The sequence below is a fragment of the Melospiza melodia genome, chromosome 7 (genome assembly GCF_035770615.1).
Source record: "Melospiza melodia melodia isolate bMelMel2 chromosome 7, bMelMel2.pri, whole genome shotgun sequence".
NCBI classification, from domain to species: Eukaryota; Metazoa; Chordata; class Aves; order Passeriformes; family Passerellidae; genus Melospiza; species Melospiza melodia.
In genome coordinates, this window is record NC_086200.1 from 7,536,219 (window position 1) to 7,563,404 (window position 27,186).

The following is a 27,186-nucleotide window of genomic DNA, read 5'->3' on the forward strand; positions in this document are numbered from 1 at the left end:
CTTCATGGGTCCTTACACTGTCACAATATTCTCCTTGATTCCATGAGGTCTGGCAATGTCACAATGGCTTCTTGGTTTCATGAGCCCCAACAGAGTCACAAGGTTCCGTTGGCCCCATGCAGCCCTGCTGTGAAACAATGGCTCCTTGTTTCTATTTTAAATTAATCACAATCAAACCACAGTTTGATGGTTGATCCTTGCTTCCATAGGGCCCATTATTTGCACAATGGTCTCCTTGATTCCATGATTCCTGGATTCCACAGTCTCAAAATAATTTCCTTGGACCTCCATTGTAACAACTGACCCATGGTTCCATGAGGTTCTGTAGTGTCACCGTGGTCGCTGTCAGAGGCTGGATGAGATCGATGTCCCGAGACACCTTGGGATGCTCAGAATGCCCGTGTAGGGCCAGGGGCCAGGGGAGGGTCAGGACTTGGTTTGTGGTGGGACAGAACCCCGCCCCAGCCCTGGCCTGGCAGAGCTGTCAATCACATAGCAAATGCTGTGCTAACCCCTCTCTGATTGGCTGAGCTGTCAATCAATCACACACAAGCATCTCGTGCCACCCTGGCTCTGATTGGACAAGCACCTGGCAATCCCACCCCAGGGGCGAGCCCATGAAGGCCCAGGGGGTTAAAAGCCAGAGCACAAGGCCAGCCCATGATCTGGAATCTGCCTTCTCCCTGGCTTGGTCTGTTAGCGATGCTGGAACCCCAGCAGCTGGTACACAGGTGTGTGTCTTTCTCTGGATCTTCTGTCTTTCTGTTGTTCTCTATTTCTTCTCCTAATCCTACTTATCTGGAACATTTTTGGTAACTTCACATGTTGAGGGTTAAAGGATTTTAGGTTAAATGTGTGGCAATCCAGGGCACAGGGAATATTTCTGTGTCTGCTCTGAGGCATTCTGACCACCAGAGAAACACTGCCTATAATCTTTGCCCATGGAGAGGACTTCCAGGACTTTGAGACAGATTACAATTTACCAAAGTGTGAAATAGATTAGAGGGTAGTATAGCATGTTCCTTTTGGTTGTGAAATTTAGGTTTTGGGATTTTTAATATGATGTAGATAGGAAGCAAGATGGAGGAATTTGGATGTAGTCCCTGTCTTCTTCTTCATCTACTCCATTTTCTGCAGTATTTGTGGCAGAGGGTGATTGGTCAAGGGAAGCACACTGCAGAGCTTATGTGGACAGTCAAGAGATGAGTTATTGGTCGATAAGTAGAAATAATGTACATTTTAAGAGTTAATTGGGTGAGATAACTTTAAAAGACCTTGAAACCATACATTTTGGAGCCATTTTGAGGTGTTTGTCCAGGATGCTGAGCCTGGTATGCACAGCATGCAAAACTTTAGAGAAGATAACAATAAACAGGAAGTCGAAGACCAAAAATGTCTTGTGTATCTTCTTTTACCTGGCACAGAATTGCTACAGGAGGGTTTCCCACATCCAGAGAGCCCCCAGAAAGGCCCAGCATAAAACAAACATCAATAACTGGAACCATGACAATATATATAAAAGATTGTTTTTTCCATAATATTGTTTACTGAAGGATGTTGTCTTAATTGGCCAATCATGTGAAATGTGTTGATTAAAGGACCAGTGAGGTCCACCTGTAGCAAACCAAGGTATAAAAGAAGAGGATTGAAAAAACAGGTGGCTTTTAGCCCTTAGCCTTCTGATCTGAGTCTGTGTCATCTCTGATTCAATGGTGACGTTTGGGCATCTGTGGGGGCTATTGGGAATCCTTTCTGCATGTTGTGACCCAACAGGAGTTTCCCTAATAGATTTTGCCTGAAGGTCTCACTGTGCCCATGACAGGAACCCTGTGAGTGTCTAGGACATCCTGGCTCTTTGGCAGCCTGGGAACTCCTGGGATGTCACTGTAGAGCCCCAGTGAGTGTCTGTGACAGATTGGTTCCTTTGCAGCCCAAGGTCCCCTGGGATGTCACCATGGAATGGCTGTGACTGCCTCTGACCACAGGGCTCTTTACCATCCCCAGAAAGCCCTGGGAGGTCTCCATGGAGCCCCTGTCTGTGCCTGTGACATTCCAGCCGTGGAACAGCCTGGAGACTCTTGGAAAGTCCCCATGGAACCCCTCTGAGGGCCTGTGACAAATCTGATCCTTAGCAGGCAATGATCACCAGACTCCTACTGCTATGGTCAGTTTCCATGGCAACCATCACCAGCCCCCTATTGCTATGGTCAGTTTCCATGGCAACCATCACCAGCTCCCTGTTGCTATGGTCAGTCCCTTGGCAGCTCCATGGAGACCCCATGCCCGGGGTGGTTGCCATGGACACCAGCTCAGGCCTGCAGCCAGAGCCTGTTGCCATGGCAACCATTGGCAGCCTCATCCCCAGGCTCATGGGATCCCAGAACCACAGAATTGGCCGAGCTGGGAGGGACCCATCAGGATCCTCCAGTCCAGCTGCTGGCCCTGCACAGGGCACCCCAACAATGCCAGCCTGGGCCTGGCAGCGCTGTCCAAATGCTGCTGGAGCTCAGAGAGCCCTGGAGCTGGGACCCTTCCCTGGGGAGCCTGGGCAGGGCCCCAGCAGCCTCTGGGCAAAAACCTTTTCCTGACATCCAACCTGAGCCTGCCCCGACTCAGCTGCAGCCGTTCCCTCCACTCCTGTCCCTGGGCACCAGAGGGAAGAGGTTCCCACAGCCCCAGCCAGGGACCCGCTCCCAAGGCTGTTGCCATGGCCACCAGGGCTGGGACCAGCTGGGATGTTCATCTTCCATGGGCTGCTCTCCAGGAATGGGATTCCTGAATTTCCTGCTCCCACTAAAACCGCGCTGCCCTGCTGGCCTCCCACCTCTTGTGGAAAGAACAAAAGGCAAAGATCCCAGGCTGGAATAAGAACAATTTATTGGGAACAGCAGCAAGATAAGGAACAAACAAGAACAGAAACAATACTGGTAACAGAAGGAATAAAATAAAGGGAAAACTACAACACAACTGACTGTCTCTTCCTGGCCACAACTTCCCACTGCCTGGAAAGGACACCCTTCTCCTCAAGGGAGAGAGAGAAAGAGAGAGAGTCCCTTTCCTGCCCCTGGCAGTGTCCTGACATGGGAGAGAATGCAATGACATGGCCATGCCGAGACCCTCATGTGGTTCTTCAGAGCCACATCATGTCCATTGGCAGGGGCAGGAAAAGGTACAAGTGTTTTCCTGGCATGGATCACGGGGAACATGGATCACCAGGGCTCTGCTTAATGTGGGTCCTCCATGGGGGTTGAAGCTGGAGCAGGGCACAAAGCTCCTCCTGCAGTTGGGGCATTGGCAGGGCTTACTTTACCGGTGCCTGTTTTGGTGTCTGGTCAAGTGAGAGCTGCTGGAGAAGCTCTTCCCACACGGAGTACACTTGTAGGGCCTCTCCCCTGTGTGGATGCGCTGGTGCCTAACAAGGTTGGAGCTGCACTTGAAGTCCTTCCCGTAGTTGGGGCAGAGGAAGGGCCTCTCCTCTTAGTGAATCTGCTGGTGCCGGAGCAGATGGGAGCTGTTGTGTGGGAAACCTCTTCCCACACTCAGGACACTCATAGGGCCTCTCCCCAGTGAGGATGTGTTGGTGCCTGATGAGGGCAGAGCTGCAGCTGAAGCCCTTCCCACATTCCCCACATTTGTAGGGCCATTAGATAGTGTGGATCATCTGGTGGCTCATCAGGGTGCTGCTCTGCCTGAAGCTCTTCCCACGCTCCAGCACTTGTGGGGCTTCTCCCCATTGTGAAGCTGCTCATGGACCACCAGCTCTGAGTTCTGGCTGAAGCTCTGTCCACCTTCCCAGCTCAGGGTGGGTCTTTCCTCCTCAGAGCACCCTGGGCTGGGTTTGCAGCCCCTCCTGCTGTGGGATCTCTGGGGATTTTCCTCCCCATTAGAATTCTGCACTATGGAGTCACTCAAAACAGCCTCTTCCATGAGTTTCTGCCAAGGAGATTTTTCCTCCCTGGTCTCCATCCTCAACTTTTTGTCTTGGGGAGGAAGGACAAGGACATGATGGGATTTGCCTCCATGCCTGAGGGAAAGGGAAGGAGATTCCCCCAGTGCATCCCCGTAAGGGTGGCATTGGCACTGGGGTTGTCCTGCAGCCAGGGGCTGTGCTGGGCTGGGAGATGGAGCAGGAGAGAGGGGGAAAGGGGCACTGACTTCCTCCTCACCTGCCTGGGTATCCCAGGGCTCCTTCCTCTTCCTCGGAGCCTCCTCCTCCATCCAATCAAGGTTTGGGAATGGGAAATCCTGGTTTGGGAAGAAAACAAGGGGTGAACACATGGTCTTCTTTACTGGTTTGAACGCAAACCAGGGGCAAAATCTAAGCCGGAACTACAATTTAATAGGAAAATGAAGATCAAGGCAATGATACAGAAACACTGCCTTCAACTGACAGAGTCAGGATATAACCTGACACCCTATGCATCAGGGTGGTGGCAGCAGTCCCATTAAATGGTGGGTGCAGTCCTGTTGGAGTGATGAACGCGATTCTGTCAAAGCAGTGATCCTGCAGAAGGGTCTGGTCTTCCTCTAGAAGTCCAGTGGTGGTTATGGAGCTCTTGTCCTCTGGCAATCCAGTAGGCAAGCTGCTACTGGTGTGGCAAGTCTCAGCTTATATCCAGGTAGGAATGCTTGTATCCTCCCCCTGGGCAGAGCATCCCACAATGGGATGATGGAATTTTATCAGTCCTGCAGTGACACTCAATGGCCCATTCACAGAAGATATCTCCCCTGGAGGACGTTATCAGGGGTGAGTCATGGAAGAGGTAAAGAACACTGCCCCACCTGTTTATAACAGTTGATGAAGATGGTGATTGAAAACATGCATTTGGTTACATCTTACATTTCAACCTGAAACAGTGGGGTAATCCCCGCTCAGGGGGTGAACACGACCCCCCTTACCCAAACTGGCTCAGGTGTAAAACCCCCACCCCAGGAAGGCCACACACACACACAGGGGACAATGTCACACTTACCCTGCTTCAGGGGAGGTCTCTGTCCCTGTCACTCCCTTGCTGTTCCCTCTTTTCTCTTTCTTTCCATCTCTCTCTCTAGCTCACGTTTACTGTTCAATTAAATCCATTTTGGATTTGGTCTCGTTAGCACCTTTGTGGCGGCAGAGGCATCTCTCTAACAATTTTCTTAACCAGATTGCAACATTACTTTGGCACAGTGAGTTCAGGGCATTGTTCTCTGACTCCAAGTGCCTTTGACAACATCACGGTTCCCTCCCCTGAGGAGGTTTTGGTTCTTCCTGGAAGAACTCTTGGAAACTTGGATGCAGTCTCTCCTTCTTCCTGGGGAACTTATGGGAGAACTGATGAGGAAAATGGCTGTTGTGGGTGGCCAGTGTAAAGAAAATATTTTGTTGTCTTTCTGTGAAAAGCTTGTTAAAATCACTGGAGGAAAGGGAGCAAATGATACCAGTGAGACTGACAAGGTTCATTCACCCCATGGTGAGGAACAAGGGGCTGCTGTAAGTCCTGCAAGAAGCTCAGCTCAAGTATCTAAATTCCTAAATAACTCCAGTCAGGAGTCTGAGGGAGGATTTTTTTTGAGAGTGTTTGGAGCCAGCAGAACCCGGACTCGAGCCCCGGATATCTCCAGGCTCCCTAAGAGGAACTTTTTTGGGGGCAGAGGAGCCGTGATCGCCCCTAAGGGGGGTCCCGGGGGGTCCACGTGGGGATGGCCCGGTACCGACGGGGCAGGACATTGGTTTTGGGGATCCCTGTGAGAGCCGGGGCTGTGGAATGGGGGACCCCTGGGGTGGGGAGAGGGGAAGGGGCGATACTGGAGCTGGGGGACCCCCGACAGCCTGGAGATGAGGTGGGGATGGAACCCCCTGACCCTGACAGGGGCGTGTCCTGGGGTGACTTCATGATGCTCATACCCCATCGGTCTGTTTAGCCCAGAAATGAGTTCTGCACCTTTAATGCTGGTTCTGAGAGCGAAGGGGAGGAGGAAGAAGCTGCAGTTTGTTTTCAGATACTGCACTCACTCCTCCACATTCCGGCTCCTGGAGTGTTGTGATGCCTCAAGGAGCTGGAACAGCGCCCAGATGGAGTAAAGAGGAATAAAGTGGATTTTTACCTAAATGCCTTCAAAGGCCACACCCTGGCAGTACTGGAGCCACAGCTGTGACTCTGCCTGGATGGCTCCAAGATGGGAACAAAAGAGAGTCACGAGATCTCAGTTTTTTATAGGTTTTAGTCCATTTGCATAAAGGAGTTAACAGCCCAATTAATAGCTTCAAATTATGAAGTTTCATCCTCTTTGCTTGCTTGCCTGTTGTCCTCTTTTCATGTTGTTTATGCTTTGGGCCTGAAGTTTGAAGAGATTGTCCTTGAGTCTCCAGCTAGAACAGGATTGTTTTGTCTTCACCACTCTCTGAAAAGATCCCAGAAACCCTTAATATAAAGCTAAAAGCTGCACACCAAAACACAACAGAAAAACTTAAAACATAAGGTATCAGTTGTCTGCAGATGGACAGACAGCAGGACAGAGCTGTCCTCTGCTTTTAGTTAGTTTTTAGCTCGCTGAGGCAGAGAAGTTCCCTAGACTGTGATTTTTCTTTTTCTTTGGAGCTGTTTAAACCTGCTCTCAACCGAACACCCATAACACCACTGGCAGCTCCCACCTGTGGCGCACCTGGCTGAGCTTGGGCCGCGGCATTTCCAGCACTGGAGGGACTGATAAGAGACTGAGACTGAGCTGAGCTACTGTCCACAGAGGGAGTTTCTGAGTTTGTAATCTCTTTTGTAACAGCAAGAGGTTTTTTTGTTTAATATTGTTCATTTTTTGTGCTGGTGAATGCTTTGCCTGTTAAATAAACAGGGGTTTTTTTCCCTATTCTCTGAGGAAATCTTTTCCTGATTTGTTTGGGGGAGTGGCTGCTTGACTTTGCTTTCTAGAGAAAACCCCTTTGGAGGTTTTCCCCCAGATTTGCCCTAATCCAGGACAGGGTGGTGGGAAGAGAGAGGAGCCCCAAGTGGCTGCAGTAGGGGGAGTTTGGAGTGGGGGACCCTGAAATTCCCCCAGCATCCCTAAGCAGGACCCTGGAGAGAGGGATCCCTAGGACCCATGGGATTCCCAGCATCCCTGAGGAGGGGAACCACCAGAAACCCAGAGGGATGAGACTGGAAATGGGATGCTCCTGGTGGCTTTTTTTTATTCACTCTTGATTTTTAGAAGTTTTAATGAACACCAGATGACTTCTGGAGATGGATTTGGTTGGGAGGAATTCCCAGTCCAAGGCATTCACACCTTGTTTTTCCCCAAACCAGGATTTCCCATTCCCAAACCTTGGCTGAATGGAGGAGGAGAAGGCTATGAGGAAGAGGAAGATGCCCCGGGACACCCAGGCAGGTGAGGAGGAAGTCAGTGCCCCTTTCCCCCTCTCTCCTGCTCCATCTCCCAGCCCAGCACAGCCCCCGGCTGCAGGACAACCCTGCTGCCAATGCCGTCCTGCCAGTGATGCACTGGGGGGATCTCCTTCCCTTTCCCTCTGGCACACAGGCAAATCCCATCCTCTCCTTTTCCTTCCTACCCCAGAGAAGGAGCTGAGGATGCAGACCAGGGAGGACAAATCTCTGCAGCAGAACGTCATGGAAGAGACTGTTTTGAGCAGTGCCACAGTGCAGAATTACAATGGGGAGGAAAAGTTCCAGAGATCCCACAGGAGGGGCTGCAAACCCAGCCCAGGGTGCTCTGAGGGGAAAAGACCCATCCTGTGCCATGAAGGTTGGCAGAGCTTCAGCCAGAGCTCAGAGCTTGTGGTCCATGAGCAGCTTCACAATGGGGAGAAGCCCTACAAGTGCTTGGAGTGTGGGAAGAGGTCCAGGAAGAGATTCAACCTGATCAGCCACCAGATGATCCACACTATCTAATGGCCCTACAAGTGTGGGGAATGTGGGAAGGACTTCAGCTGCAGCTCAGAACTCATCAGGCACCAACGCATCCACAATGGGGAGAGGCACTACGAGTGTCCCCAGTGTGGGAAGAGCTTCACCCAGAGCTCTGCCTTGACCAGACACCAGCGGAGGCACCAGTAAGGGTAGCCCTGCGAATGCCCTGACTTTAAAAGAGCTTCATGCACTGCCCCAACTCCATCCCCCATGGGAGGACCCACTTTGGTCAGAGACCTGGTGACCCACATTCCCGGTGATCCATGTTGGGAAGACACTGGGCTGGTTATTTTGTTTTGGCCCTAATTTTCTTTGGATTCATCTTCATCCCTTTAAAACAGAGAAAATTGGGGTAAAAATCAATAAATTCATCAAAGGCATCTAAAGCCTCACTTTTTACTTGTGTTTCAGAGGAATCTGGGATTCAGGGAAATAATTGGGAAAATTTGGGGATATTTGGTTTAGTTGTCTCCCTTTCTTGGCACTCAAAGAGACAATAGGTTTTGATCTGTCCCCTCAGTGCCTCTGAAACTACTCACTCCCCCGCAAAATTCCTCAATTCCACAGCCCCTTCCACAGCAATGATGTTGGAAGGAGATTGGGCGAAGTGGGTTGCAAATCAGGAGGGTTGAGATGGGCATTGGGTGGGGCAGGATGGGTGGGATTGGGTTTGGGTGGTGGGAAAAGGAGGAAATACAGCTTGTGAAGGGGGTCTTGATGTCTAGGAATGGTGGGATGTGTTGTGGTTGGGATTGGGGATGTGGGTTGCAGTCTGGAATGAGGCAGCCAAAGTTTGGGGATGATGAAGGGAGAGGGAGCCCATTACTGAGTGAGTTTTTGAATAATCCACATTCCTGAAGAGATTTTGAGGTATCTCACATTTCTGAGGCAGTTTTGGGGCACTCCCCAGCTCATGAGAGTTTCCTGAGAGCAGCTCCATGGAGCCCCATTGCGAGGGGTGGTTGCCTTGGGCACGAGCTCAGAGCCGTATCCAGAGTCCATTGCCTCGATGCTGGAGAGCAGAGAAATGATGAACGGCCCCAGACATCTCCAGTCTGTGTTTGGGGCAGGGAGAGTTCTGCATAGGTGGGGTGGTCACTGCCCCACCCCAGCCACTGCAGCCTCTGGTGCAGCCCCAAAGTGGCAGCCAAGCCCCTGGCACCCCGAAAATCCCACCTGGGAGAGGGACCAGAGCAGGTCAGGCTGTGACACGGGTGTGACACTGACATGTCCCACAGCCCCAGAGCTCACAGCAGCTGAGATGGCACTGGATCCAAGGCTGATTGTGGATCTCTCTCCCTCTCCTCCTGACTTCCTCTTCTCAAAATCTGCATGACTTGAAGTTGGACAGGTTAGAGTGTGCTCAATCAGTGCTTTGTCAAGTGATTTACTGTAATTCCATGTAGTTTAAGATTTCCGAAGTACCTCATTCTCTGAAGTTTGCAACTAAAAGTTTGTTCTCCACCCTCCTGAGCAGTTTGTTGTTTTCTCCCCTTGGCCATGTGTCCTGCAGGCTGTGTCCCCTGGGCGTGCTGCTCCTCTGCCCTGGCCGGCTGCACTCGCCCATCTCGCTCTGCCCCAGCATTTCTCACCCAGCGTTTCTGTGCCCTCCCTGGGCTCCCCGCACCCAGCGCTGCCGACTCCTGGCACACGGAGCCAGGGCAGGAGCCCACCCTGCCAAGGGGCTCTGGGGCAGGGCGGGGGCTGCGATGGCTTCTGAGCTCAGCAGCTGCTCCTGGCATGGTTCCATGGAGACCCAGCACAGCAACGCTGCTGAGCATTGTCCCTGCTGAGGGTCACACACTGCCGGGGCACATTCCCTGCCTCCAGGATTGCTGAGCATTGTCCCTGCTGAGGGTCACACACTGCTGGGGCACATTCCCTGCCTGCAGGATTGCTGAGCATTGTCCCTGCTGAGGGTCACACACTGCCGGGGCACATTCTCTGCCTGCAGGATTCGTGCCTGACCCAAGCACTGCACTGATGGCTCCAGCATTGCTTTCCAACAAAAACAGGGGAAGGCAAACTGTGTGCAGCTCATGGTATTTTAGAGTGTCTAAAACTCGCTAAGTCACCCATCTTAGAGGTGAGATGCATTTGGAACTCATGGCATGGAGAAGTAGTGCAAGATGCAAAAGGGGAGCATAGAAATAAATAGAGAAAAACATTTCAGATTTCTTTCCATTTTCATTTCACTTCTGGAAAGCTGGTTCAGTTTTCCAGGAATCTTCTCCACAATACTGTCTGCCCTTTCCAAGAACCTTTCCTGGAGAATGAGGTCAAGCTCCTGTCAAGATGTGCCACCAACTGCAGCTTCTCTTGGCTTTCCACAATGTCCCTGCAGCAGGACTGTTGCAGCAAAGCAGGACAAAGGTTTGGAGAACTGGACAACTTGTCCTTTCTTTTTCTGGTGGACTGGGGAGTTGTGCCATTGGTGAGGTTTTCATTGTGACTGTTCCAACCTTGGAAAACAGGAGGTGGTACCAGGACTCGTTGGGGAATGCAACCCTGACTGAATTCAGAGAATTTCCAGAAGTTGCAGCCAGAAATAGAGAGTTGTGTGATAATCATTCATGCTTTTCCATAGGCACCTGGAAAGTGATCTAGAACATGAAAATTGGTTGTCAGAGGCAGTTTCTTTCTGTTTTCAGTTTAGATGATTCTACATCTCTTGTGCTGGTATAAATCAAGAGCATGAAAACAATCAGTTCATGATAAGCAGCAGAACAAGCTGCATCTCCCAGAGTAGAAGACTGAAAGAATCTGGAAAGGAGAAATGCAGGGAATGACTTGGTGAACTTTGTCTGTAGGAAGGGTAATTTTCTCTAAGAATTTCTAATCCATTTCTTCTTCTTTTCTCCATCTTAATATGGCCATTTCCATGCCAGATTCCTCATGAAATGAGAAGCCTGAGCTTGCAGAAGTGCATGAAAGATGGCCTGTTCCTCTGCAGGGACAGTCAGGGTGGAACAGGAAGCAGTTTTGAAATAATTGTGATATAGATGAGTAATGTGATGGTTGAGTCTCACAATTAAAAGGCACATATTATGGATATCCTAAGACAAGTTTCATAGTTTTACTCCCCCCTTGTTTTGTTGTTTCCTGGTAGTTGGGGTATTTGGGAGGGTTGGCTTGTTACTATGGCAACACCAGACCCCGAATCAAGATGTAAGGAAATGACTTCTACCACTGGACAGTGAAGAAAGATTTGATTAGCAAGCTTTTGAGAGGGGCTAAAGGGTTAAAAGGTGAAACATCCATTGTGTGGACGAGCACATGGTTGAAAAAAATCCTTTGCTCCCTGTGCCGTAGTATTTTCTGTGTTCAGTCTTCTGTTGTACTTTTTGATAAGGTTTTAATAATCCTTTTAAATATTTGGAAGTGAGCATCATTTCTCACAAATGGGGACTCGTCTGGGAAATACACCTGGTGTCCTTAGGAGTTTTCAAAAGGGGCACCCCCTGCCACAGATTTGGCAGAGTCCATCGGACTCTCCCAGTTCCACCAATGGTTGCAGGTTGGAAGCCCAAAGACACCAGGAGACTTTGGGATAAAGAAAAGAGGAGAAGGGGAGTGAGCACCACCCACATATCTATTTTTGGCCAGATTGTGACTCTGTAATTCCAGTGTATGAAAGTGAGCTTCACATTAGTAATATACTGGATGCATCCCGGTCTCTTGAAGTGTCAGGATATTGGATGGTAGAGAGGAAAAAGGAACAGTGGAACACATGGCGGGGGAGGAGAGCATGGATCCCATAGACAAGGACCCCATGGCCGGTGGGACATGTAGGATTGAAGGGTTAGTGGGGACTTGGGAACTGGGTTCACCCATTGGGGAAACCCTGTTTTTGCCTGGATGGGGATCCACAGCGGGATTCCCAGCCAACACACACCAAGGGAGCTGGTGAGCTCTGTTGTTACCATATTTCTAGAGTCCCACACCTTCTGGGAGGTTTTCTCACAAGCAGCTCTACACAGCAGTGTTGTTCCTGCTTCCTCATCAGTGCTCCTCCAAGGCTCTCCCTGACCAGCCAACCCACCCCCTTTTATCCCAGTTATCTTCATTAGCCACAGCTGCCACCCAATTAAGGACATCACAGCTGCAGCTCATCTAGAACAACTAGGATCGGGGCAAGGCCACTTATACAATACATATATTTTACCGAGACTCATAGGCCACTTATGCAATACATATATTTTACTAGGACTCAAAGGCCACCTATACAATACATACTAAGATTCAATGGCCACCTATAAGCTCCACATGGCGCGGTGGCTCGTGCAGTGCTCAGAGCAGGGGCAGCCTCTGGGGCGCAGCCAGCACTGTAATTTCCAGGGCCAGCTGAAGCCAGGCTGGAAGTGGGGTGGCCACCGAGGGGTTTGCTGCAGTGGGTCACCCAGCAGTTCGTGTGCTGCCGAGCCTAAGGGGTTGGGGCAGTCCGGCCGCCAAGCCAAGTTGCGTCAGGGCAGAGCTGCCAAACTGAGGGGGTCAGGCTGGGCTGGCTGCTGAGCCGAGCCAAATCAGGGCAGTGTGAGCCGCTGAGGCTGAGCTGAGTCAGGCCAGGGGCAGGACTGCAGCTGCTGAGCCAAACTGGGGCGGGCAGAGCCTCCGAGTTGAATTGGGGTGGAGAAACCACTGAAGCCGAACCAAGTTGGGTTAGAAGTGGGATGGAAACTGCTGAGTCAAATCAAGGCAGGTGGAGCCACCAAAGCTGAGCAGGTCAGGCCAGGGGTGGGACTGCAGCTGCTGAGGGAAATTGGGCCAGGGGCAGGTCATAGCCGAGCTGAGCCAGGCGGCACAGGGAGCAGAGTGTGACCGTGGGACCAGAGCATTGAACTGAGGAGGAGAGGAAGGGCAGGGACCAATCCGGTGATACAGAAGCCCTTAGATTGTGAGGTTTTTTATTTTTACTTTTCAAAAAGCAGTACAGTTTTTTGGTTTTTTTCTCTCTCTTCCCTATCCTTCTCTTTCCTTGTTTCTTTTTTTCCCGCTCCCCCTTTCCTTTTCCCTTCTGAGAGAGGCAGGCTCTGTCCGGAGGGCCTGTGGTTGGAAAGGTGGGCTCAGTCAGAGGAGGGCCTGTGATCGGCTGGTCAGGATGGGACTGTGGGCAAATAGGGAATCCCCAAGGGGAGGAGTAGAAATTGAAGAGGTATCAATAGTTACACCCCCAGATAGCCCACTGGGAAGGAAACTAGCCCGGTGGAAAATGACCCAAATATCAGAGATAAGGATGAGCTAAAAATGATTCACTAGTGCATGGTAGAATGGACCAGAAGGGAAATTAGGAGCAATCATGTATACTGGCCGAGGTATGGGTCAGATGAAGGATGGATGTGTCAGACTTTAAACATCCATGTAAGAGCTAAGAAACCATTCAATCAGGAAGAGAGTGACTACACTGCCTGCTGTGGGAGGGAGAGTTCACCCTCAAAGGTGAACATGTTTAAGGTATCAGAAAATAAAGAATGGGACTCATTAGAACACTTACCCCCTCCACCTCCAATAGCCCCAGATGCACTTCCCCTACCCCCTGATGGGCCTAGTCAAAACACCACAAACAGGGAGGCACAATGAGAGGAAAGCAGATCAGTGTATGGGAGCCAAGCAGTGGGATTGTATCCTCTGAGGGAAGTACCACTGTGTGAGGTGCAGGGAGGAATTAGATTTGTAACCGTGCCTCTCAGTTCTTCTGATGTGAGAATGTTCAAGAAATAATTGAAGGGATTACTAGAGGACCTCACTGGATTAGTGGAACAGTTAGACCAGTTTCTGGGGCCCAATATTTATACATGGGAAGAGATGCAATCAATAATGACCAAGCTATTCACACCAGAAGAAAGACAGATGATCCATGCAGCTGAGATACGGATATGGGAAAGGAAGCATGTGCAGGGACCTCCTGAGGATCTGACAATGCCCATAGTGCACCCCACCTGGGACAACAACAGCACTGGGGGTAGGCAAGACATGGAGGAAGATAGAACATTGATTATAAGAGGTAGCAAAGAGGCAGCTCCATGTAATTAAAATCTCATAAAGCTTTTGATGAACAGCAAAGGAAGTAAGAAACCAGGACAGAGTGGCTAGAAAGATTGAGAAGGAATATGAGGCAATATTCAGGGTTTGACCCTGATACAGTTGCTGAACAGATCTTACTAAAGATAAATTTCGTCACTCACATTTGGCCAGATATATGGAAAAAGTTAGAAAAGTTAGATGGTTGGCAAGAAAAGAGGGTAGAGGATCTTTTAAGGGATGCACAGAAGGAGTATGTAAAAAGAGACTAATAGAAGGCCAAGGCAAAAGCCAAAGTAATGGTAACTGCCATTAGAGAAGGAAACAATCATGTAAAGAACAACCCAGGTAAGGCAGGAGGATTCCGAGTACAGGAAGATAGATGGAGGGAGGATGCAGCTCCTTTGGACTGGGCACAAAAAGGAGAGTTTGGGAAACTGGGGAACCTATGACCAGTTTGGTTTTACTGTAAAGAGAGTGGGCATATCAGAAAGAATTTCCCCCAGAGGGAAAAGGAGATGAGGGTCTATGAGACTGAGCAAAAAGGAGAAACGGAAGACTAGAAAGGCTCTACCTCCTGGGGACAGGATACCATCAGGAGCCCTTGATAACTTTAAAAATAGATCCCCAGGAGGAAGCATTTGAATTCTTAGTAGAGATGGGGGCTGAAAGAACTTGTGTTTGTAGAATCCAAAGGGGTGCAAAAAGGGTCAAGATACTGTGCAAGTAGTAGGTGCTAAACTGTTCAAAGCAGTTATAAAGCAAATAAAGTTTGAAGGAACAAATAAAATAGGAATTGGAGATGTTCCATTAGTTCCAGAAGCAGGGTGAAAATTATTAGGACGGGATTTACAGGTGCAGTTTGACATTGGAGTGCTTCCAGAGGAAGGGAAAATGCTAGTTAAGCTTCTCCAATTAAGGGAAGAGGATGATGACAAAATTAATGAGATGGTGTGGGCAAAACCAAAAAAAAACCCTGGTAAACAGAACATGAAACCTATAGTAATAAAAATAGTTAATGTGAACCATCCAGTTTGGGTACGACAATATCCACTCTCCCTGGAAGGGAGATGAGCGCTGCAGCCACTGATCCAGGACCTACCTGAGGATAGACCTTAGAACCATGTATGTCCCCCCATAATACACCCATATTACCAGTAAAGAAGTCAGATGGGACTTACAGGCTTGTTCAAGATTTGAGAGAAGAGAACAAAAGAACAGTGAATCCATACCTAGTAGTGCCTAACCCCTCTACACTACTGAGTAATATCCCCCCAGCACAGCAGTGGTTCAGTGTGATAGACCTAAAAGATACTTTTTAGGCATGTCTACTGGCAGAGAAAAGTGGGATATATTTACCTTTGAATGGGAGGTCCCTGATTCTGGGAGGAAGCAACAGCTTCGGTGGACTAGGTTACCCCAAGGGTTTTCCAACTCCCCAAACCTCTTTGGTCAAGCCCTAGAAGAAGTACAGCTCTTCTCCATCAAACCTGAGATAAAGCTCATCCAATGTGTAAATTATTTGCTTTTCTCAGGACAGGAAGAAAAAGAAGTTTGGGAATCCACTATAGTATTGTTAAATTTTCTGAGGGACCAAGGACTTCAGGTATCAAAAGGGAAACTTGAATTTGTAGAGTGGGAAGTAAAATTCCTAGGACATGTGATTTGTCAAGGGAGCTGGCGGCTGAACCATGAGAGAATTACGGGGATAGTCTCACTGCCATGGCCAAAAATTAGGAGGGAAGTCAGAAGGATTTTATGTCTGTTGGGATATTGTGGGCTATGGATTGAAGGCTGTCCAATTCTTGTAAGAAAAGTTAGTTGAAGAAGAGATTAGGTGGGAAAAAGATGATGAACAAAGTTTGAAGCTTTTAAAGCAAAAATTAGTGCACTGGCACTGAGTCTTCCTGCCTTAGACAAACCCTTCTATTGTTTGTGGCTATAGAAAAAGGGGTAGCACATGGAATATTAGCCCAGGACTGGGGAGGATCCAGGAAACCAGGGGCCTATTTATCAATATACTAGACCCTATCAGCTAGGGGTGGCCAACTTGCATTCAGGCTGTGGCAGTGACTGCCCTACTCATAGCAGAAAGCAAAAAATTAACCTTTTGGGGGAAAATTGAAAATATATATCCCAAACTCAGTAAGGAGTATCCTGAGCCAAAAGGCTGAGAAATCGCTCACTGATTCCTCAGTGCTAAAGTATGAAGCCATCTTAAGAGACAATGGTTTAGAGCTAATTGTGAGTAACCAACTCAACCTTGCCCAGATTTTATATGGAGAACCAGATGAGGAATTAACACATAATTGCCTGGAGGTTATAAACTATCAAACTAAAGTAAGAGAGAACCTAACAGATCCGCCACTCCAAGGTACATTGATTGTACATCAATGGATCTTCACAGATAATAAAGGGACAAAGGGTATCGGGGTACGCTATGGTACATGAAGGGTTGGCAGCCTTATAAAAGGAAAAGTCACCTTCCAACTGGTCAGCCCAGGCATGTGAGTTGTATGCCCTAAAATGAGCTCTGGAAATATTGGCACAGGAACAATGAGGCTGATCTAGAGGCTAAAAATGCAATTGAATCAGAGACAGAAAAACTAATAATAGTATTAACACCCATGAGAGAAATGCAAAAAGTCCCTGTATTCAGTGGGACAGAAGAGGAAGAACTTCTTAAAAGAGGAGCCAAGAAAGATAACAAAGGGAAGTGGAGATGAGCAGATGGGAGGCAGATGTTGAATAAACCCCTTGCCGGGAAAATGCTAGAAGGCATACATGGAACAACACATTGGGGTAAAAAAGCAGTAAGTGATCAGTTTCTAAGGGTTTGGGGCTGCATAGGAATTTTCAGAATACCTAAGCAAGTAACTGAACGGTGTGTGATATGTCAAAAAGTGAATAAGAAAATCATGAGGAAAACACCCAGGGGAGAGTGAGAACTAGCCTTAAGGCCCTTTCAAAACATCCAAGTAGATTTTACTGAGCTTCCCAGGTACAAGAGTGGAAGTTTTTGCCAGTGATAGTAGATCACTTGACTCATTGTGTAGAGATGGTATCCACTGTGAAAGCACATGCCAATGTTCTGAGTAAAACACTTGTAGAATCAATCATTCCCCAATGTGGGATGGCCAACAGGATCGATTCAGACTGGGGAACTCATTTCACATCAAAGATATTGCAGAAAGTTGTTCAGGCCCTAGGAATAAAATGGTAATTACACACTCCATGGCATCCACAGAGTTCTGGTCGTGTAGAGAGAATGAATCAAATTCTTAAAAGATCTCTAGTTAAGCTCATGATTGAAACCTGAATGTCATGGATAAAATGGCTCCCTTTGGCCTTATTAAGAATTAGAACCCAACCCCAGTCAGATCTGGGGGTGTCACCCTATGAAATTATGTTTCGGTTACCCTTTCTGACCTCACCCCAGAAGGTTGCCGCCTATGAGGAAGGGGAAGCCAATGCCAAGAAATAAGTTACGTCTACAACACAAACCTTAGAAGGCCTAAGGCATGAAGGGGCAATTCCTCAAACTACCACCCTGGATTTCAGAATCCATAATATTAATCCTGAGGATTGGGTGATGATCAAGTCATAGAGAGATCAGCCTCTAACTCCTCAGTGGGAAGGTCCCTTTCAGGTACTGCTCACCACTGAATCAGCCGTGCAAACTGCAGAGCAGGGATGGACTCATGGCAACAGAGTCAAAGGCCCAGTAGGAGAACCCAAAGAGTAGACTGTAACATCAAGGCAGGGTAAAACAAGATTGACTCTCAAGCAGAGACTGAGAGACAACCAGAAAAACACCAAGAAGCCCAAAAAGTAGAGTCAAGCTTCCACCAACCAGCTCAAAAACTGTCTTCCTGTTTTCATGGGTGAGAATTACCAGCATCTGTTGAGGAGAAGTACACAAGGGACTGTAAAATGTAATGGGAAAGCTTCTTTAAGAAAATAAGACAAAGTAAGGAGGGCAAGGCTGGATTGGTCCCTTTGTTTGCTACCAAGGAGGCTCCATCGCCCTGCCATGGGCAGCAACCCCGTAGGCATGGACAAAAGGCCATACCAGACCTCTATAATTCCTCATTTTTCAAAGGGACAAAAGGCCATACCAGACCTCTATATTTCCTCAGTTGTCTTTTAATTCAACAAGGACTGGAGGGCAGTACCGAGCTGGCCTCTGTACTCACCCCTAAGATACACCAACTATGGGTAGCAGCCACATAGGCACGGTAGATGGGAGTCAAAGCCATACTGGGCCCCTGGGATGCCCTTTTGTCCATTCCAAATTAGTCTAAGGAAAACCTGAGATTTTTTCTCCTGTTCCCACTGTCCTTGCCCACATCAACAGATGCTGGTATGAATCATTCAAGAGAAAGAGAGAAAATGTTTTACTTAACTGTTTGAGCAAAATGACTTATAGGAAAAGAAAAGGTAATGGTGTTATAGATGAGTAATCCAGTGGCTGACTCTCACAATTAAAGGGTGAATATTAAATATATGTTAAGAGATATTTTGTAGATGTATAGTTATCCTTCCCCTCCCCCTTGCATTGTTATCACAGGATGGCCTCAGTAGTCGGGGCATTTGGGAGGGTGGGCTTGTTACTATGGCAGCCCCTGACCTCCAATCAAGGTGTTAGACAGTGATCTTCACCACTGGACAGAGAAGGAGTCGATTGACAAGACTTTGGGAGGGGCTAGAGGTATAAAGGACAGAACATCCATTTTGTAGATGAGCACACAGTGACTGAATTCTTTGCTCCCAGTGCTGTATTCTTTTCTTTATTCAGTCTTCTGTTGTATTTTGAAAAGGCCTTAATAAAGCATTTAAATTTTTGAAAGTAAAAATAGTTTCTCACATGGGGTTTGAGAATGTGAGGCAAGGTTGTCTACACTGAGTCAGCTCCAAGGTACAACTTCACTGACCTGGCCAGACCTCCTTTGGAGCAGTCCTACATCAATATCAATTACAGAATGCTGCAATCACATCTTCTTTAAAAAGAACAGCAATAAAATACACTCTTTAAAAAAGAATTGCCTATTTCATAGAGGCTCTTTGAAATATTCTCCATAACTGTAAAAGGAGAACTTCTTGCTGAACTGAACTAGACCAGAGGGAAATAAAGGCAGATCCATGGTTTGTCAGAAATTTCTTGACCCTAATGAGCATTTGGAGGTGAGCCCTTCAAGCTCAGGGCCTGAGAGTAGATTGCACAAATCTTTCCTGGAGTCAGAGTTGGAAGAAAACCCCAAAGAGTCTTGAGGAATCGATGGGTCCCACTGAGGTCCATCCCAAACACAAGCTCCTCATGGACTCCTTGGAGGAGAGAATTGGAGGCCAGGATGGCACAAAAACTGCTTGGACACTCAGTGTGGAAAGGAAAATCCAAAGTACCTTAAAAAACTTTGAGTATCTGAAAGCATTAATGAGCCCCACTGAGTGTTGTTACTCACAAAGCCTCTCCAGGGACTAATTACAGCAGAAAATTGGAGGCCATGATTGCACAAACCTCTCAGAGACGCCAAGGCAAAACCCAAACCCAAAGTCCTTTGAAAAACCTGCAGTCCCTGGAAGCATTCAGGAGTCCCCAGGGCCATTCCTGAGCAAGGCTCCACAGGGACTCCTTCCAGCAGATCCTTGAGGCCACTGGGATGTGGGCTAGGGGAGCCTGCTGAGGGCAGGACGTGGGGCTGACAGTGCCCAGCCTGGCTGGGGCTGTGCCAGGAGGCTCCAGTGCCTCAGGACAAGGTGTCTCCTCACAGTCCTTATTGGCACAGACCCTGCTGTGCCCCAGGGCACCAAGACTTGGCTTCTCTTTGTCCTCACCTGTCATCACTGCCTCCAGTTCTCTGCTCTGCCTGGGGCCTGGGGACAGTTTCTCAGTCGTGTCCCTCAGTGGGACCCATTAAAAGTCCAAGAAATTTTGGAGTTGGATTCTGACTTGGAGTTCTGGAGAGGTTTCTTCAGCTCCCTCTCAGGGACTGATGTTCAGGGCCTGAACACAAAGCCCCAGAGGCTCATTAATGTCCTTGTGCTGTGTCTGTGCTGCTGAGCTGGGCTGGGCTCCTGGCACAGAGGCAGCTCCTGGTAACCAAGAGGAGCTTCAAAACACATTTCTCTCGATGAGCAGCTCTTCTGCCAGCCCAGCAGGGCTGCGGCACTGCCTGCAGCCATCCTGGGCACAGCACAGAGGCACAGAGAGCTTCAATCAGTCAGGGCTGGGAAGGTGCTGAGAAGTGCCTGGGGCAGAATCACTGCCAGCCCTTGGCACAGGAACCTCTGGCTGCAGGACAATGCAGATGCAGCTCCTGGAGCCATCTCCTAAAGCTGGAACGTCCCAATGCCTACAGACTCTGTGAGTACATTATCTGATTGTCTCTTGTGCAGAGCAGCCAGGGGTGCCCAGGGCTGTTGTGCAGAGCAGGGTCCTGCAGCCCAGGGCGCTGTGCTGGGGCAGGGACTCTGCTGCCTGCCAGGGAACGCTCTCAGCCAGCCCTGGCAGCTGCTCCCAGCACTGGGGGACAAGATCTGGGTGGGAGGAGACAGCTGATCAGGCTTGGAAGTGTTTTCTTTGTGTGGTGAGGGTGCTGCATTGTTCAGGACTTCTCTCAGCATGACATTTAGCTGTACAATATCTCCAAGTAGGTTTTACAGGGAGCACAGAAAGGCTGAGGCTGCATAAATTGGAATATCTTGCTTTTTTAATCTACTGCTTTCTGTTGCCAGGATGAAAAATTGAACATTGATATTAATCTCTCAGTAAGATTCAGAAAAAGAAAATAGTTTTTCTCAGATCTTACTAAGCCAGGCAGTGACAGAAACATGTACAGGGCCCCCTAGAAGCTGCATCAGTTTTGCTTTTTCAGCCTCCTCAGGGTTGCTCTGACAGAGCCATCAGAGCCTGCAGAGCCAGAGCTGCCCCCGGGAAGTGTCAGAGCTGGGAGGGGTCTGCAGGGCAGAGCTGAGCCCCCAGGGCTGGGCTGGGCTCTGGCAGCACTGGCAGGGCCCAGCCCTGGGCACAGGGAAGGAGCTGCTGACAGGGACAGCTCCAGGCAGCAGAGCCCTGGGCAGGCAGTGGGGGAAAAGTGCCCCGAGGATGTGCTGGGATATTTCAAGTCCTCTCCAAACCCAAGTATTCCATAGTTACTTTTCTTACAGAGACCCATGCCAAGACAAAGAAAATGTCCAACAGCAGCTCCATCAGTCACTTCCTCCTGCTGGCATTGGCAGACACACGGCAGCTGCAGCTCCTGCACTTCTGCCTCTTGCTGGGCATCTCCCTGGCTGCCCTCCTGGGCAACGGCCTCATCATCAGCGCCGTAGCCTGCGGCCACCACCTGCACACGCCCATGTTCTTCTTCCTGCTCAACCTGGCCCTCACTGACCTGGGCTCCATCTGCACCACTGTCCCCAAAGCCATGCACAATTCCCTCTGGGACACCAGGAACATCTCCTACTCAGGATGTGCTGCACAGGTCTTTTTCTTTGTGTTCTTCATTTCAGCAGAATTTTCCCTCCTGACGATCATGTGCTACGACCGCTACGTGTCCATCTGCAAACCCCTGCACTACAGGACCCTCCTGGGCAGCAGAGCTTGTGCTCACATGGCAGCAGCTTCCTGGGCCAGTGCCTTTCTCTATTCACTGCTGCACATAGCCAATACATTTTCCCTGCCCCTGTGCCATGGCAATGCCCTGGGCCAGTTCTTCTGTGAAATCCCACAGATCCTCAAGCTCTCCTGCTCCAAATCCTACCTCAGGGAACTTGGGCTCATTGCAGTTAGTGTCTGTTTAGCTTTTGGTTGTTTTGTGTTCGTTGTTTTCTCCTATGTGCAGATCTTCAGGGCTGTGCTGAGGATCCCCTCTGAGCAGGGACGGCACAAAGCTTTTTCCACCTGCCTCCCTCACCTGGCTGTGGTCTCCCTGTTTGTTAGCACTGCAGCCTTTGCCTACCTGAAGCCCCCCTCCATCTCCTCCAAATCCCTGGATCTGGCCCTGTCAATTCTGTACTCAGTGGTGCCTCCAGCCCTGAACCCGCTCATCTACAGCCTGAGGAACCAGGAGCTCAAGGCTGAAGTGTGGAGACTGATGACTGGATGCTTTCAGGAACATTAATTTGATGGCCAATTGCTGCAAACCACTTGTAATAGAAGTCATCTTATTGTTGGTTTGACTGTAGTTTTTTTTTTTTCCTTTATATTAGTTTTCTCATATTGTCCACAAATAAATGTCTTTGTTTGTGCCATTTCTCATTTTGTTTCTCTCCAACTTCCCTGTGGCCACAGACTTTGTCAATGAGGGGTTGTGCTCTGGGTGACTTTAAAGGAAATAAAGGATGTCCCAGCCAAGTTTTCTGCAGAGATGCCCTTTTGTTGCCTTCTCTGGAGCTGCAGCAGCAATGTCTGTGTGCAGAGCTGGGGGCAGATCAGGGCTGGCCCAGCAGCTGTGCCCAGCAGCAGCAGCAGCACTTGGTGTTGCCAGTGCTGCTGCCGTGGCCCTGCCCCACTGTCCTGGTGGCCCTGGTGTTGCTGCAGGGCCTGAGTGCTCTCGGGGCTGGGCACAGCCCTGGGGGTGGCAGTGCCGGGGCTGCAGCAGGGACAGGCCAAGTAATATAAATAATTTGTAATATAAATCATCTTGGATAGTTCTTTTGGATTTGTCCTTTTTTTCCCTGTGTTTTTGTTTTTAATTATTGTCCACAAAGTAAAACCATTGTTTGTACCATTTCTTATTTCGTTTCTCTGCACCTTCCCTGTGTCCACAGACTGTGTCAATGAGGGGCTGTGTGCTTGGTGTCTTTAAAGGAGCTAAATGATCTCCCAGCAAAGTTTTCTGCAGTGATCCCCTTGTGTTCCCTTCTCTGGAGCTGCAGCAGCAATGTCTGAGTGCAGAGTGTGGGCCAGATCAGTGCTGAGTCCATCAGCTCTGATCCTGCTGGCCACACCATTCCTGATCCAGGCCAGGAGCCATTGGCCTTCTTGGCCACCTGGGCACACTGCTGCCACATGCCCAACCTGCTGTCCATCAGTCCCTGCAGGTCCCTTTCTGCCTGGCTGCTCTCCAGCCACTCTGTCCCCAGCCTGTAGAGCTGCAGGGGTTGTTGTGGCCAAAGTGCAGGACCCGGCACTTGGTCTTGTTCAACCTCAGCTTGTTGGATTTGGGCCCTGGATCCAGCCTGTCCAGGTCCCTCTGCAGATGCCTCCTGCCCTCCAGCAGATCCACACTCACACCCACATTGGTGTCATCTGCAAATTTTCTGATGCTGGACTCAGTCCCCTCATCCAGTTCATCAATGCAGATATTGAAATCCATGCTGGCTGGCTCTGACCCCTCAGCCATCCTGTGGGTGCCCTGTGATGGCACTCAAGGTGATCTGTTCCCAAACCTTGCTGGGCACCCAGGTCAGGCTGACAGGCCCGGAGTTCCCCAGCTCCTCTTTCCAGCCCTTCTTGGGAATGGGCTCACACTGGCACCTCCAGTCCTCTGGGCCCTCCCTGCTGAGCCAGCACTGATGGTAAATGATGGAGAGCAGCTTGGGGAGCTCATCCACCGGCTCCCCCACCCCCCTAGGATGGATCCCATCTAGTCCCAGAGACACCTGTGAGCATCTGAGATGATCAGCAGGTCACCAAATTCTTCCTTGTGGATTACAGGGGTTGTTCTGCTCCCTGTGCCCATCTACCAGTTCAGGAGAACACTTGTCCTGAGGAAATCCTGTGCTAATATCGAAAATCGAGAGAAGCAAGGTGTTAAGTAGCTTAGCCTTTTCTTTATCTTTAGTTACTGTATTCTCCACTGCATCCAAAAAAAGAGTAGATGTTCTCCTTATCCCATGTTTTGCTATTAATTTTTTTGTAATAACATTTTTTATTATTTTTTACAGAAGTGGCCAGGTAATGCTGTAATTGAGCTTTCGCCCCTCAACTTTTCTTTCCGCATGACCAAATAACATTCTTAAACACTTCCTAATTTTCATGACCTTCTGTCAAAAGTTGCATCCTCTTTTTTCCCCTGAGTTCCCATAAAAGCTCCATGGGCAGCCAGGCCAGTCATTTTCCTCACCAGCTCATCTTCTGCCACACTGGGACAGGCTGCTCCTTCCCCCTTAAGATTACTTCCTTGACATGTGTCCATGTTTCCAGTCCCCTTTGTTTTTAAGGGCTGTTTCTCTTTCAAAAAATCAGTACTTATTTGGTACTCCCCAGTTCTGCATCCTAAACAGGTCAAAGTCTGCCCTTCCTAATTCCAGTGTGGAAGTTTGGTAGCTGCCACTCCTTCTTTCACTGAACATTGAAAACTTGATTATTCATGGTCACAGGCAGCCTCTGAGCCCCACATCTGCCACCAGCCCTTCTTTGTTTGTGAACAGCAGGAGATAGATCTGTCCTTGGCAGTGGAAGTGTTACCAAAAATTCGGTAAAACAGAAAAATCCTTAACCCCAGTATAGCATTAAGAAGCAGCATTCTTTATTCAGCTGGATGCATGGAGGATAGCTCCTCCCAAAGCCCTGCAGGCTGAGTGCAGGAAAGTTTCTGTTTCTATTCTGTATATTGCACACATATTCATTGATTTTCCCAGACTAAACATAAATATGATAATAATTTCCCCAAAATCATTAACATATTTCCCCTCCCCTTTTCCCATGTGTTCTTCTGTCCTGGGGTCTCTCTGGTGGTCCCTGGTGGTCATGTACCCCAATGTTCCAGTGGGGCAGGCTGAGCTGGCAGGAGAGGCTGGTAAACTTTTAGTTCCTCTTCTCACACAATGGGCATTGTGTGGTTTCCATAGGCCTGGGGTTTTGGAGAACAAGCTCCAGGTGTCAGCTCAGCTGGTGTAGATAATTGATCATCTGGTAACATGAGGTGACAGAGTGGGCTCTGACATCAGAAAGTGGAGGACAGGAGGTCATGGAGAAGCTACAGCATCAGATACATAGCTACAGATACAGCTACATAGATTGCATTTATGACATCACAGAGCAAGCAGTGACATCACAGGGCAGAGGTCTGACATCACAGAGGGACTGTGTGACATCCCAGCAGGGCTGTGTCAGGTCGCTGGGTTGGTCACTCCGCCCCAGCTCCCCCTCACAGTTTCTCCCAACAAGTCCAATGCTGTCCATGCCCAGCAGGGTCCCTGTCCCCCGGGATCCCCCCGGCCCACCTGGAGCCACAGCCTCCACCAAAGGATGTTCTACAGGATCCACCCCAGAGCCTGACAGGGGACAAGGGGCCAGGGCTGTGTGACCAGGACATCAAGGACGTGATTTATCCAGGTCACTGTGGCCTGGTTTGGGTTGCCCAAGGCAGGAAGGATGTCTGGCAGCTGGAGCAGGGTCTGGGAAGGGCCTCCAAGGTGGGGCTGGAGCCCTTGGGCTGTGAGCAGAGGCTGAGGGAGCTGGGCTTGTCCATCCCAGAGCAGGGAAGGCTGAAGGGCTCCTCATCCCAACCTGGCAGTGCCAGCGAGGAGGGGATGGAGAACACAGAGCCAGGCTCTTCACAGGGAGGCCTGGTGGGAGACAAGAGCCAATGGGTGGAAGGGGAAAGAGGAGACATCAGCCAGGACATGAGGAGGTGAAATGAGTCAGGCTGGTTTCAGCATTTTCTCACCACCAAGAGCAGCCTGACCTCCCTTCTCCATCCACCACTGACAGCTTTGCAAATCAGGAATTGTTCGAGCTGCTCTGCACCCACTCTAGGTGAGCATCCTGATAGAAGAACTTAATTGTGTTTACATCAATCATAGAACTATGTTTGTCTAAATAATTCTGGTACGGAAATCACTTGTGGATGGTGGACTCATCAGATACTGCTGGGATGTTGCACATATCTCAGGGAAGAGTGTGATATTTTGTCCTGTTCCACTATGGTCTGTTGGCCATGAAGAGAAATTTTCTGTGCCTCTGAGTCTCACCAGTTCCTGCCCCCAAAAGGACACAAACATGATGAGTTATGATTCCCACTCCAGTGGTGGAACTTCCACCTTCCTCCATAGCCAGAGCAGAGCTCCCTTGTACCAGAAAGTCCCTGGCAAAGGAGAAATGAAGGAAACAGGAGAGGCTGTGGGGATCAGGTGCGGGGTAGATCCAGGGACAAGACTGACTTCTGCATTTGATGGATCTGTGCCTTCCCTTGGCTTTGTTGGCTGACAAGAAATGAACATCCCTCTGTGTCTTGGGCAGCTCCTTCTCCAAGGAAATCAGGTGGGAGTTGGAGCCAAGGAGCTGAAAGCTGCAGGTGCAGCCTGGGCTGGAGGGAGCTCAGATTTGCACAAGGCTGCTCTGAGTGCCAGGGCTGGGATGGGGGAAATGGTGGGGTGGGGGTAGGGACAGAGTCTGATTGATTGTAGGGTCTTGATTTTCATCATTATTCAAATTGCATGAGGAGGTATTTGGTTTCAATGTCAAGTGGAGATTTCTTATAACAGGAAAAAAAAAAAAAACAGGTCCTAAAAAATGTTTTCTCACAGTATTTTTAAATTGAACATATTCAGCTGAACGCACTTCTGAAATCTCCCTTTTTAAACACACAAGATTTGGAAACTGAAATCAGATTATTCCCAGGCGCTTGGCTTGTTAAGATGTTCTGAATGTTAATGAGCCCTGGGACACTGAATTCCTGCACTCAAGAGCTGAAGGCTGAACAAGCCTCTGGAGCAGGAAAATTCAGCAGCAGCCTTCAAGGTGCTGAGGATGTCAGCAGCCCCCACTGAAGCCATCCCTGCCCAGAGACCGTGGGGGAATGAGCAGACAAGGAGAGTGTCCCTGGGGCTGGGGCAGGACAACTCAGAGGCAGCAGCGGCTCCAGCTGGGAAATGGAGTGTGGAATGTGGCTGGGAAAGCCCTGCCTGGACTGGGCCAAGCAGGACACACGAGCCCTGACTCCCATCCACTAAAAAACTTTCTCAATGAGAGATTTAAAATGAATTGCAATTGTTTGTTTCCTCTGAGTTGGACGCAGTGCAGAAATTCTGACGAGATCATCAGGAGTTTAAAAGAACAAGACAGCTTTTACTAGTTATATTAGAAAATTATGGAAACTTGGCAAAAGGTTTAATATGACATTCAATGAAAAAGAAAAACCACTTTTCAAAGCTTTAAATTGGACCATTCACCTTCACAAATTCTAAGCCTGTGCAGTTTTAAGTTACTCAAGATTTGCAAGAGAATAGAAATAGAAGAAATATACACAGAAAGAGAAAAAAAAAAACCATATACAGAAGCACCCACACTGCTACCAAGTCCTGGATTCCAGGAGAG

General features: G+C 49.1%; 1 protein-coding gene across 1 annotated transcript; it reads left to right on the top strand.

Moving 5' to 3' along the window:
- The first annotated feature begins 21,085 nt into the window (after positions 1–21,085).
- LOC134420482 (olfactory receptor 14J1-like) lies at positions 21,086–22,042 on the top strand. The gene has a single exon (XM_063160649.1). The coding sequence runs from the start codon at positions 21,110–21,112 to the stop codon at positions 22,040–22,042; it is 933 nt and encodes a 310-aa protein (XP_063016719.1). The 5' UTR covers positions 21,086–21,109.
- The last annotated feature ends 5,144 nt before the right edge of the window (positions 22,043–27,186 follow it).

Bases quoted from the DNA above. Each gene is read 5' to 3' on its own strand.
- LOC134420482 (XM_063160649.1), top strand. From the start codon at position 21,110: ATGTCCAACAGCAGCTCCATCAGTCACTTCCTCCTGCTGGCATTGGCA.